We start from the raw sequence: 13,758 nt of genomic DNA, 5'->3' as shown, positions 1-13,758 counted from the left end.
TGGGGATGGTGTGTTCAGGGTGATGAGCTGTGTTGCTTTTACGCCAAACATAACGTTTTTGCATTGTTGCCAAAAAGTTAAATCTTGGTTTCATCTGACCAGAGCACCTTCTTCCACATGTTTGGTGTGTCTCCCAGGTGGCTTGTGGCAAACTTTAAACAACACTTTTTATGGATATCTTTAAGAGATGGCTTTCTTCTTGCCACTCTTCCATAAAGACCAGATTTGTGCAGTATACGACTGATTGTTGTCCTATGGACAGAGTCTCCCACCTTAGCTGTAGATCTCTGCAGTTCATCCAGAGTGATCATGGGCCTCTTGGCTGCATCTCTGATCAGTATTCTCCTTGTATGAGCTGAAAGTTTAGAGGGACGGCCAGGTCTTCGTAGATTTGCAGTGGTCTGATACTCCTTCCATTTCAATATTATCGCTTGCACAGTGCTCCTTGGGATGTTTAAAGCTTGGGAAATCTTTTTGTATCCAAATCCGCCTTTAATCTTCTCCACAACAGTATCTCGGACCTGCCTGGTGTGTTCCTTGTTCTTCATGATGCTCTCTGTGCTTCAAACGGACCTCTGAGACTATCACAGTACATTTATACAGAGACTTGATTACACACAGGTAGACTCTATTTATCATCATTAGTCATATAGGTCAACATTGGATCATTCAGAGATCCTCACTGAACTTCTGGAGAGAGTTTGCTGCACTGAAAGTAAAGGGGCTGAATAATTTTGCACGCCCAATTTTTCAGTTTTTTATTTGTTAACAAAGTTTGAAATATCCAATAAATTTCATTCCACTTCATGATTGTGTCCCACTTGTTGTTGATTCTTCAAAAAAAAATACAGTTTTATATCTTTATGTTTGAAGCCTGAAATGTGGCAAAAGGTCGCAAAGTTCAAGGGGGCCGAATACTTTCGCAAGGCACTGTAAGTACTGAAAGGCGGTATCTGTACTTTCCTGGAGTAGAATTTTTTTCTCCTACTTCCACTTTTACTTCACTACATTTTTTCGATGATTTCAATACTTCTACTCCGATATTTTTTTTTGTGCTGCATAGTTACTCGTTACAATCATAAAAATTACCACTGCCAGAACAGTAGATGGCAGGTTTCATGAAGTTCAAAAAAATGTGTATAATGTCATGTGTAAATCAGCGCATTCGAAAATAAATGCTACTGTATGTATAAATAAAATAGTCTACATATCTGCTGTTAAGAGGAAAGAGAACCTCCCCCAACCAAGGAAAGTCACAAGCGTTCATAGACCTTTTTTCTGGTAAGAGGCTGATTTTGCTTTTTTCACTGGAAGTTGAGAGCACAGGTTTTGCAGTTTTGTTTCACTGGAAGAGTCTATTTGGATATTTGGATATTATTTTGCACTTACCTTCATCCGCCGGGTAAGGGGGAAATCCACAAGGTGGTGGGAGTCTGCACCTATTATTTGGAATAGCACCTGTTTGATTCCTGCACCTTTGAAAATATATTCATCTTGTTTTGTCATATATATGGTATTATGGCATTATATATATATGGACTTTATATTGACTTTGATTTCATACACTCTTCCTTTATTTCATTATTGGAATATATTGTTGTATATCACATTGGTTTATATATGATTTTACGCACCAATAAGTTGTGGAGAAAAAAAAACATGCAGGGAAGAGAAGGAGGGGAGTGGACAGTGTCAGTAGAGCAGTGGATGGTATTTTTTTTTTTTACAATTTTATCATTTGTTTACAATTACATTTTTTAATATTTATTGCATTTTTTATTTTAGCCCTGTTGGTGGGCTTTGGTGAGATATCAGGAGTCTAAACAGGCCCCTGACATCTCCCCTTTGAGACAAAGAAATGGACTGAGGACACAGATTCCCCAGTCCCTTTCTCTGTAGCCTCAGCTGCACTAAAGATGAATCAACAGAGACAGAGGCTCCTGTTTATTTATAAACTAAAACAGAGAAAACACAGTTTACTATGCTCAGTTATAGAATCCGTAGCGATCGCTCACTGTGTCCATTTTAGAAAAAGAAGGGGCCGGTAAATGACATATATACTGGCCCCTTTCTCCGCACTCCCTGCTGACAGATCCCCCACAGCAGCCGGCGGGAGAGGAGGGGTCGAGGGTGGGGTGGAGGAGGAGCACACAGGGGGCTGGAGGAGGAGCACTTGAGGGGGGTAGGCTGGAGGTTTCCAGTCCAGGATTAATGGCACCCGTCCGCGGGTCCCGCGCCTTATTGTGCGGGTGGTTGTAGCTGCAGGAATTTGTGTGGGCCCCGCAGCAGCACTATCCGCACAGGTGGGAACCTAGCCTTACTCATTATCCAACAGTTTTACGACCCCCTCTGTGACTGTAATCCCTCAAAGTCTATAGCTTTCTTTCTGTCTTATATCACTTACTTATGCTAGTTTTATTACTATTGCTGTGTACATTTGTTTGTGTTTGTTTTGTTTTTTCCTCAGGGATTGTCAATCTGCTAAAACTTTTGTAACTTAGTACTGCTTGGACCTTGAAGAAGGGGACATACCTCAAAAGCTTTTCCTGAAAATTCGTATATATACTGTATATACAGTCAGGTTCATAAATATTGGGACATCGACTCAATTTTAATATTTTTGGCTCTATACACCACCACAATGGATTTGAAATGAAACAAATAAGATTTGCTTTAACTGCAGACTTTCAGCGGCGCACTCATTGTGATTCTATAGGCGGCGGATGCCCATTGACTCCTGGGATTGATGACACTAATCTCCCAGGAGGCAATGCACGGCCGGAAATGATGTGCATCGCCGCAGCGAGGTACACAGGAAGAGACCAAATATGCCATTGAAATCAAGGTAAATCGAAAGGTAAATCGAAAAAAGAAAAAAAGAAAATGCCAATGGGTTTTTAACCTGCAACAAAGAACTGGATGTTGCAAAGTTTTAAATGTGGGTGGAACTTCGCTTTAACACATGCGATGATGAAAATGTAAATTCCCTATTGATTGTATGTGGTATTTAGAGCAAACACCAAACACCCTCGTTAAATACCGCATTAAAAAGGCTTTTAAGTAAATTCACAGAAGGAAATAAAAAAATGCATGCGCTAAAAAAGTACTGGTCCAAACTTGCAATAACTATGCGATAACTTTGGCAATGGTCAGATCCCCAGGAAAGTGCAAGCTGGAGCAAGTGTCAGCTAGATTTTAGTCAGTAGTTGTCTCTAGGGCAGCATTTCCCTATTGGTGTTCCGCGAAAACAAAATTGGGGTTCCGCTGCAGTTTGGCACATCTTAGATGGCTGCCACCTGCTGTTCTTGGAAGGTTGGAAACAGCAGAGATCACGCAACCGCAATCTCATAAGAAATCGTGGGAGCGTGATCTTAATCCCTCCCTGACATTAGCCCTGCCAGAGGCGTAACTAGAACCTTCAGGGCCCTGATGCAAAAAACCATGAAGGGCCCCCCGTACCCTGGCCCGGGCCCTTCCCTTCAAGCCTGGGGCTCCTCCCACTGATCCAGGGGCCCTTTACATATTTACCGACCACTTCCTGGTTCTCTATTGTGACACATTCCCTGCAGCAGGGGCCCAGAGACAGCAGAACACAAGTGAACTGGATAGGAAGAGTGGCGGGGGCACCATACAGAGGAACCAATCTCCTCCATTTTCCTCCTGCAGCTACAGAAGGAAAAAGGAGAACAGTGATTTCTCTACATGCTCCGCCCGCCGCCCCTCCTATCCAGGTGTACAGGGGAGCCACACAGGCCCCCTGGAGCATGGGGCCTGGTTGCAATTGCAACCCCTGCAACCCCTGTAGTTACGCCCCTGAGCCCTGCCATCTGACATCGGCGTCCCTGCTTCCTAAATAGAGCTCTAACCTACTTGTAAGTACTGTAAGTCTTTTTAATTGCTAATTTTTTTAAACAAATGCTACATACTTCACCATGGAAGCCGCTTTGTCTTGCTCCCTGTAATATTGCTGATGCCCCGATGGAGATACAGTTAGGTCCATAATTATTGGGACACAGGCACAATTTTAAATATTTTCAGGTATTTACCAAAACATATTCAAGCTATAGTTAGATAATGGATATGGGCTGAAAGTGCACACTCTCAGGCTTAATTTGAGGGTATGTACATCCAAATTGGAGGAAGGGTTTAGGAGTTACAGCTCTTAAGAATAGCCATCCCCCTTTTTCAAGGGACCAAAAGTAATTGGACAATTGAATCAAAAGCTCTTTCATGGCCAGGTGTTGGCTACTCCCTTGTTATGTCTTCATCAATTAGGCAGGTAAAAGGTCTGGAGTTGATTCTAATGGCGCTTTTCCACTGCATGGAACCGAACGGTTCGGCTCGCTCTTGTGCTTTTCCACTGCTTTTACCGCATGGTACGGTGTGGGAACGGTTCGGTACGGTACGGCGGTGCTTTTCCACTGCATGAACCGAACGGTACGGCTCTCTAAAACAGTACGACCTTGATTGTGGTTCCAAGAGGTACCATACCGGTACCATATCCCACAATCCTTTGCATGCAGTCACTACTAGCCACTCATCGGTCAGAGAATCGTTGTTATCCCACCCACTTAACTTTAGTACTACTTTAGTGGAAAAGCAAACCATACCAAACCGTAACTAACCGTTCCAACATCGTACCAGGCGGTACCAGCAGTGGAAAAGCAAACCGGGCCAAGCAGGGCCGAGTAGAGCCGAGCCGGTACTTGCAGTGGAAAAGTGCCATAAGTGTGGTACTTGAATTTGGAATCTATTGCTGTGAACCTACATCATCCGTTCAAAGGAACTGCCAATTCAAGTGAAACAGGCCATTGTAAGGCTTCAAAAACTAAACAAATCCATTAGAGAGATAGCAGCAACATTAGTAGTAGCCAAATCAACAGTTTGGTACCTTCTGAGGAAAAGAAGAACGCACTGGTGAGCTCAGCAACATAAAAAGGCCTGGGCAGCCATGGAAGACAACAGTGGTGGATGATCGCAGGATCATCTGTATGGTAAAGAAAAACCCATTCACAACATACAGACAAGTGAAGGACACTCTCTGGGAGGTGGGCGTATCATTGTCAAAGTTTACAATCAAGAGAAGACTTCACGAGAGCAAATACAGAGGGTTCACCACAAGGTGCAAACCATTCATAAGCCTGAAGAATAGAAAAGCCAGATTAGACTTTGCAAAAAAGCCAGACCAGTTCTGGAAAAGCATTCCTTGAACACATGAAATTAAGATTAATCTGTACCAGAACGATGAGAAGAAAATAGTGTGGGAAAGGCTCATGATCCAAAGCACACAACGTCATCTGTAAAACATGGTGGAGGTAGTGTGATAGCATGGGCATGCATGCATTCCAGTGGCACTGGGTCATTGGTGTTTATTGATGATGTGACAGAAGACAGAAGCAGCCTGATGAATTCTGCAATGTTTAGAGATGACTGTCAGCCCTGGTTCAGCCAAAAGCAGCAAAGTTGTGCAGTACAGATGGACAATGATCCAAAATACACTGCAAAAACAACCCAGGAGCTTTTAAAGGAGAAGAGGTGGAATATTCTGCAATGGCGGAGTCAGTCACCTGACCTCAACCCAATTGAGCATGCATTTCATTAGCTGAAGGCAAAACTAAAAGCAGAAAGACCCACAAACAAAGAACAACTGAAGACAGCTGCAGTTAGAGCCTGGCAAAGCATTATAAAGGAAGAAACCCAGTCTTTGGTAATGCCCATAGGTTCCAGATTTCAGGCAGTCATTGTCAGTAAAGGATTCCCAACAAAATATTAAAAATAAACATTTTATGTATGATTATATTAATTTGTCCAATTACATTTGAGCCCCTGAAAAATGGGGGAGGGGGGGGGGGCTGTGTTTAAAATGCTTTCAGTTCCTAAATGTTATACTTGATATTTATGTTCAACCCCTTGAATTAAACCTGAAAGCCTGCACTTCAAATTCATTCAGATTTTTTTAGTTTTAATTTTCTTCTGGTGCTATACAGAGCCAAATGTATGAAAATTGTGCCTGTGTCCAAATATATATGGACCTAACTGTACATCTTACCAGGGATCCCCTCACCCAAATCAGGCGATATTAATACTTACCTCTGGTAAATAGGCAATCTTGGCCACTGGTGGTGGACACGAAGTTACCACAGCACACTCTTTGAAGAAGTTTGGAAAAATGTTTTAAGACCACAATTGCATGTATCACGTTGGTTATCAAGGGCATTATGTATGAGATAAAGATCTTTTCACTCACAGCACTTTATTTATTGTATTGAAAATGTCCATATTTCATTATTATAAGTCATAATTTCTTTGCACAGAATGCACTTTACACTCACGCATTTAATTTATATTGTCATTATATATTGTATTTACAGCACATTCATTAATCTATGTAAGGGTTAATCATAATTAATTGGCACATATGCACAGAATGCACTTTATTGTTTGATTTTATATGTATTAACTGTGGATTATTAATTTTGATATTAATAAGCGCGGTTTTAAAAGATCGATTGATCGGTTCTTTTGAATTTTCCATCTGCCATCAGCCAGCCTGTCCTAACGCCAGCCCTGCCATTAGCCAGCCACTTACAAAGCTTGTCCATGATAGAGCCCGCCCAGCCATCAGCCAGCCCGTCCAGATGCCAGCCAGCCCACCCAGCCATCAGCCAGCCTGCCCAGATGCGAGCCAGCCCATCCAGACGCCAGCCAGCCCACCCAGCCATCAGCCAGCCTACCCAGATGGCAGCCAGCCCGTCCAGACGCCAGCCAGCCCACCCAGCCATCAGCCAGCCCGCCCAGACGCCAGCCAGCCCGCCCAGATGTCAGCCAGCCCACCCAGGTGTCAGCCAGCCAGCCCGCCCAGCCGCCAGCCAGCCCACCCAGCCATCAGGCAGTCTGCCCAGACATCAGCCAGCCCGTCCAGATGCCAGCCAGCCCACCCAGCCATTAGCCAGCCTGCCCAGACGCCAGCCAGCCCGCCCGCTTAGATGTCAGCCAGCCCACCCAGCCATCAGCCAGCCAGCCCGCCCAGACATCAGCCAGCCCACCCAGACGGCAGCCAGCCTGCCCAGACATCAGCCATCCCGCCCAGACATTAGCCATCCCGCCCAGACGTCAGCCAGCACCCACAGACGCCAGCCAGCCCGCCCAGACGTCAGCCAGCCTGCCCAGCCGTCAGCCAGCTTGCCCAGCCATCAGCCAGCCCGCCCAGACACCAGCCAGCTAGCACGCCCAGACGCCAGCCAGCCCGCCCAGATGCCAGCCAGCCCACCCAGCCATCAGCCAGTCTGCCCAGTCGCCAGCCAGCCCGCCCAGATGCCAGCCAGCCCACCCAGCCATCAGCCAGTCTGCCCAGGCGCCAGCCAGCCCGTCCAGATGCCAGCCAGCCCACCCAGCCATCAGCCAGCCCGCCCAGACGCCAGCCAGCCCGCCCGCCCAGATGTCAGTCAGCCCACCCAGCCATCAGCCAGCCAGCCCGCCCAGACATCAGCCAGCCCACCCAGACGCCAGCCAGCCCGCCCAGACATCAGCCATCCCGCCCAGACATCAGCCAGCACCCACAGACGCCAGCCAGCCCGCCCAGACGTCAGCCAGCCTGCCCAGCCAGCTTGCCCAGCCATCAGCCAGCCCACCCAGACACCAGCCAGCTAGCCCGCCCAGATGCCAGCCAGCCCGCCCAGACGTCAGCCAGCCCACCCAGACGCCAGCCAGCCCACCCAGCCGTCAGCCAGCCCGCCCAGCTGTCAGCCATTTTCTGTCAGAGGAGTGATAGAGAGTGGAGTTCATTGCTAAAGCTCCTTTATTGTCAGATAAAAATCTCTGTTAGGTAGGCTCTGTCAGGGACATTGAAATTCCCTGCCAGGGACATTGAAAGGCTCTGTCAGGGACATTAAAATTCTCTGTCAGGGACATTGAAATTCTCTGTTAGGGACATTGAAAGGCTCTGTCAGGGACATTGAAATGCTCTGTTAGGGACATTGAAATTCTCTGTTAGGGACATTGAAAGGCTCTGTCAGAGACATTGAAATTCTCTGTCAGGGACATTGAAAAAAGGCTCTTTCAGGGACATTGAAATTCTCGGTTAGGGACATTGAAAGGCTCTGTCAGAGACATTGAAAGGCTCCGTCAGGGACATTGAAAGGCTCTGTTAGGGACATTGAAGTTCTCCTTTAAGAGACATTGAAAGGCTCAGTAAGGGACGTAAAAGACTCTTTGAGGGGCATTGAAAGACTTTGTCAGGGGCATTGAAATTCTCTGCTAGGGACATTAAAATGCTCTGTAAGGGACATTAAAAGGCTCTGTCAGGGGCATTGAAAGACTCTTTGAACGACATTGAAAGACTCCTCTGTCAGGACTCTGTCAACAATTAAACCAGATATAAAAAGAATTTGCCATCAAAAGAGAACATTACGCTCTGCTCATTGAAAGGTTTGCGCTGCGCTACTCTACGGCACACATTTTTTTTTTGGGGGTTCCAAAGTTTTGCTATACCATGTCAAAGGGTTCCAAGGGAAAAATGAATTGGGAAACCCTGCTCTAGAGGCTGGCAGACGGCATAGCAAAGAGAATGGAGCCTTTTGAATCCAGTCTTCTGGAATTTAAAGTAATGCAGAGGAGGAGCAGGAGATCTTTAGTGGTCCTTTTAGGCTACGCATGCGCTCTGAAGGCCAGAGCCCTGTGCCGTGAACATCGGCTACCGCGCATGCGCGGGAGTGATGTCATCGCGGCTTCAGCCAATCAGATGGCCGGATGTCGCAAACCCAGAAGAAGAGCGATCGAACATGTCACCCATGAGAGAGGTGAGCGGGCGGCAATGCGGGGTTTCGCTCTAAGGTAAGTATTTCATAATGAGCTAGTATGCGATGCATACTAGCTCATTATGTGTTTGTCTTTCAGAAAAAAATTTCTGAGGTTTACAACTTCTTTAACTTTATGTTGAGAGCTGCAGCGGTTTGCAGAAGGCAGTGTGAACTGCCGGCCAGAGCCATGCGATGCGGGAACCCACACAGGAATTGCGCTGGTTCCCGCATCGCAGTAGTGTGAACCCAGCCTTAACACACTCGTGCGGTTCCTGCATCGCACCTGAATTTCCGGCAGTTCACAGTGACCGCTGCAGGTGTTAATGTAATGTTAATGACTCCCGGATTGGCTTGCAGATGGCAGTGTGAACGGATATGGTGCAGGAATCGGATCGTATAAGTGTGAACACTCGTGCAATCTGATTCCAGTGCGAGATTTTAAGGAGAGTTTCTTTGTGAATTTCACTTGGAACGTTGTGCATTATTTTACTGTGGTAAAATATCGCTTTGTGAATGGTGCCTATTGTATTTTTGTGATTTATCTGTGTGTATTTTGAAGAGACCTATGATCACATGGAGGAACATACAAACTCCATATAGACGTGCCCCTGGGCAGCATTAAGCAGCCAGTTTGAGGCGTTTCCATTCAGGAGGATGCCATGTTTGTAATGGGAGGAGAGGGGACACAAGCTGGGATGACAGGAGGAGTTGTTGTCACTCTCTCTCCCATGTGACAGTCACACGCCTCCTCTCTCTCATTGAACTTCCATCACTCCCTCCTCAACTCCTCCTCCTCCAGCACCGGCGGGGGCGCGCACAGGGGGGTCTCGGGATACGGGGGCGCGCACTGACTCAGTACGGAGTGTCCGATGGGCGGGAGCGCGCGGCTCCGGCCTGTCTGTTGGCGGTGATCGGGTGAAGATGGCGCCGGGCGGATGGAAATCCTAATGACAGTCTCCAGGATCGCTTCTATCTGTACCATGGTAGGTGTGGGAGGCCTGGGAGCCGGATCTGAGGGGAGTGCTGCAGGGGACGGATAGCCGGGGGCAGGGGACGGGGTGGGGGGAGAAGGAGTCCGCTCTGCGGTGTGCGGAGCTACGAGAGGCCGGGGATGAACTGAGGCCTAATGCTGGATGGCAGGGCAGGTGGAATGGGTAGTCACGGGGGAGAGAAGGGCCTGGACCTATAGGGTCCGTGCGCCGGGGAAGAGGGTGCCAGCACACCCCACCCGGGGCACCGGGGTCAGGGCTGAGGGGGATAAAGCTGCAGGTGTGTACAGGTGTGACGGGAGGAAAATGCAGGGGTGAGGGGGTAGAGATAGAAGTGGGCGATGGAGGTGAGAGGGGATGAAGTTCCAGGTTGCACAGGTAGAAGGGGGATAGAGCTGCAGGTGTGAGGGGACAAATATGTAGGTGGGAATAGATACAAGTGGGTGCAGGTGGGCACAGGTGTGAGGGGGATAAGTTTGTAGGTGGGCAACAGGGTGAGGGGTAGAGGTGGGCAGAGGTGTTAGGGGATTAAGGTCCAGGTTGCACAAATGTGTGTGGCGGGTGAATAGAGCTGCACATGGGCAGAGGTGTGACAGGAGGAAAATGCAGGTTGCACAGGGTGGAAGCTGCAGGTGGGATAGAGATAGAAGTGGGCACAGGTGTGTGCGCGGGCGATGTAGGTAATCGGGGAGGAAGTTCCAGGTTTCACAGATAGAAGGGGATAGAGCTTCAGGTGTGAGGGGGACAAATATGTAGAGGGGGGTAGATTGGGTGCAGGTGGGCACAGGTGTGTTGGGGGCTGGAATAGAGGTGGAGGTGTGTTGGGGGGGTAGAGGTGCAGGTGCACACAGGTGTGTTAGGGGGGATAGAGATGCAGGTGGGCACAGGTGTGTTGGGGGCTGAAATAGAGGTGGAGGTGTGTTGGGGGGGGGGGGAGATAGAGCTGCAGGTGGGCAGAGGGGGGGGATAGAGCTGCAGGTGGGCAGAGGGGGGGGATAGAGCTGTAGGTGGGCAGAGGGGAGGGAGAGGATAGAGCTGCAGGTGGGCATGGGGGGGCGGAGAGGATAGAGCTGCAGGTGGTGGGGTGGGAGGTATAGATCTGCAGGTGGGCAGAGTGTGGGGGGGGGGGAGGATAGAGTTGCAGGTGGGCAGGGGGGGGGAGAATAGAGCTGCAGGTAGGTAGAGGGGGGGTGTGAGTATAGAGCTGCAAGTGGGTGGGAGGGATAGAGCTGCAGGTGGGCAGGGTGTGTGTGTTGGGGGGGGGGGGATAGAGCTGCAGGTGGGCAAAGGGGGGATGATAGTGCTGCAGGTTGGCAGAGGGGGGGTGTAGAGCTGCAGGTGGGCAAAGGAGGGTGGGATAGAGCTGCAGGTGGGCAGAGGGGGGGTGATAGAGCTGCAGGTGAGCAGAGGGGGGAGGATAGAGCTGCAGGTGGGTGGGGTGGGAGGGATAGAGCTGCAGGTGGGTAGGGGTGTGGGGGGGATAGAGCTGCAGGTGGGCAGAGTGTGGGGGGGGGATAGAGCTGCAGGTGGGTAGGGGTGTGGGGGGGATAGAGCTGCAGGTGGGCAGAGTGTGGGGGGGGGATAGAGCTGCAGGTGGACAGAGGGGGGAGGAGGATAGAGCTGCAGGTAGGCAGAAGGGGGGGATAGAGCTGCAGAAGGGGGAGGGGGGATAGAGCTGCAGGTGGGCAGAAGGGGGGGAGGATAGAGCTGCAGGTGGGCAGAATGGGGGGTGGGGCTAGAGCTGCAGGTGGGCAGAATGGGGGGGTGGGGCTAGAGCTGCAGGTGGGCAGAAGGTGGGGGGGGTAGAGCTGCAGGTGGGGAGGGGGGGGGGAAAGGATAGAGCTGCTGCAGGTGGGCAGAAGGGGGGGGTGGGGCTAGAGCTGCAAGTGGGCAGAGAGGGGAGGATAGAGCTGCAGGTGGGCAGTGGGGGGGGGGGATAAAGCTGCTGGTGGGCAGAAGGTGGGGGGGGGATAAAGCTGCTGGTGGGCAGAAGGTGGGGGGGAGGCTAGAGCTGCAGGTGGGCAGGGGAGGGGGGGGGGATAGAGCTGCAGGTGAGCAGGGGGGGTGAAGGATAGAGCTGCAGGTGGGTGGGGTGGGAGGGATAGAGCTGCAGGTGGGCAGAGGTGAGAGGGAATGAAGTTGCAGATGAGGTACAGGTGGAGAGCGGTGTGAGGGGCAGAGGTACAGGTGGGCAGCGATGTCAGGGGCAGAGGGTACAGGTGGAGAGCGGTGTGAGGGGCAGAGATACAGGTGGGCAGCGATGTCAGGGGCAGAGGTACAGGTGGAGAGCGGTGTGAGGGGCAGAGATACAGGTGGGCAGCGATGTCAGGGGCAGAGGTACAGGTGGAGAGCGGTGTCAGGGGCAGAGGTACAGGTGGAGAGCGGTGTCAGGGGCAGAGGTACAGGTGGAGAGCGGTGTCAGGGGCAGAGGTACAGGTGGAGAGCGGTGTCAGGGGCAGAGGTACAGGTGGAGAGCGGTGTGAGGAGCAGAGGTACAGGTGGGCAGAGGTGAGAGGGAATGAAATTCCAGGTTGCTTAACTGCCAGTGTGAGGGGGGGTTAATCTGTAGGTGGGTATAAGAGGAATAGAGCTGCATGCAGTCAGCTGTGAAGGTGCTTTACCTGTGTGGGCTGTGTACATTGGCACAGAGTAACACTGTCCCTGGCAGAAATACATACAACCTATGGGAATGTTTATACCCGTGTGTCCTGATAAGCTCCCAGTATCCCTCAGAATTGGGTTTTCTCACCGCCCGCCATACCTATAAAGTGGATCAGCTGTATTTATTTAGAAGGATTTTTATTTTCCTTGGAATGAAGAAGAATAATGAAAGTAGGAGATTCTCCCTGGCTGGATGGCTCTGGGGCCCCATCATACATGTAGTGTGCCCCGCACCCCCCAGATACAGCCGTGTACAACACTGCAAACATGCAGGTACACAGCCCACAGTCATGCTGCATGTATGATGGGCTGTCTTCCCTTCTAATGTTGGCGTAGTTTATATGCTTTAATAACACTACTAAACCAAGTTATAGTGATTGTAAAGTCTTGTTTTTTTTCTATTTAAATAACAAACATGTCATACTTACCTCCTCTGTGCAGTGGATTTGCACAGAGCAGCCCAGATCCTCCTCTTCTCGGGTCCCTTGTTTCTGCTTCTGGCGCCTCCTTCCTGTCAAGTGCCCCCACAGCAATCAGCTTGCTATGGGGCACCTGAGCCAATAGTGTGTCTATTCAGACATGGAGCTACCATTCGGCCACGCCCCCTCTCTTGATTTGCTAACTGACTTTGACAGCCGCGGGATGAAATAGCGCCGCAGGTGTGTCTCAGCCAATCAGGGGGGAGAGTCCTAGATGGCCAAGGGACTCGTGGACAGAGATGGGGCTCAGGTAATTATTAGGGGGTGCTGGGGAGGGGGTGGCGGGGAAGCTGAAGGCTTTTTATCTCAATGCATAGAATGCATTAAGATGAAAAACCTTCTGACTTTACGACTCCTTTAACCACTTACGGACCGCCCACTGTGTATTTACGTCGGCACTTTGATGTTAGATACCGGGGTTATGGCAGCAGTTAGCTGCCATAGCCCTGGTATTTTTTTTTTAAATGGTAGGAGGTCCGCTTTAACATAAGGGTGGTCCCAGCAGCGGATTCGCCGCAGGGTCACCTTTATGGGCGGCGGGCATCCCGGCTGTTTTCCCCGCTTACCAAAGCCGTCGGTAGAGGGGAAAACGATCCGGTTTGCTCTCCTCTCAGGCAGGAAGTCGAGTGAGGGCAAGATGGCCCCCACTCGACTCTATGGCCTTGGAGGACCAGAGGACCTAGCAATGGCTTTAAAGAGCCCATTTTCTTCATGAAAAAAATTACTTTTTTTTTTTTTCTTTTTTTTAGTGTAGTTGTGAGACCCCAGATCTCACATTTAAGAGGTCCTGACCTGCTTATTTCTATTACAAGGGATGGTTACAATCTTTGT

General features: G+C 49.8%; 1 protein-coding gene across 1 annotated transcript in view; it reads left to right on the top strand.

Annotated features, from left to right (window-relative positions):
- The first annotated feature begins 9,632 nt into the window (after window positions 1-9,632).
- USP12 (ubiquitin specific peptidase 12) overlaps window positions 9,633-13,758 on the top strand; it is a 185,210-nt gene continuing 181,084 nt past the window's right edge. The window contains exon 1 of the mRNA XM_082245502.1: window positions 9,633-9,781. Within this exon, the coding sequence (XP_082101628.1) occupies window positions 9,734-9,781 (48 nt within the window). The 5' untranslated portion in view covers window positions 9,633-9,733. The remainder of the gene's footprint in view (window positions 9,782-13,758) is intronic.

Source organism: Pelophylax lessonae (assembly GCF_965119305.1).
Source record: "Pelophylax lessonae genome assembly, chromosome: 2".
Lineage (NCBI taxonomy): Eukaryota > Metazoa > Chordata > Amphibia > Anura > Ranidae > Pelophylax > Pelophylax lessonae.
The sequence above is the reverse complement of the archived record's forward strand: the minus strand, read 5'-3'. Positions and strand labels throughout refer to the sequence as shown.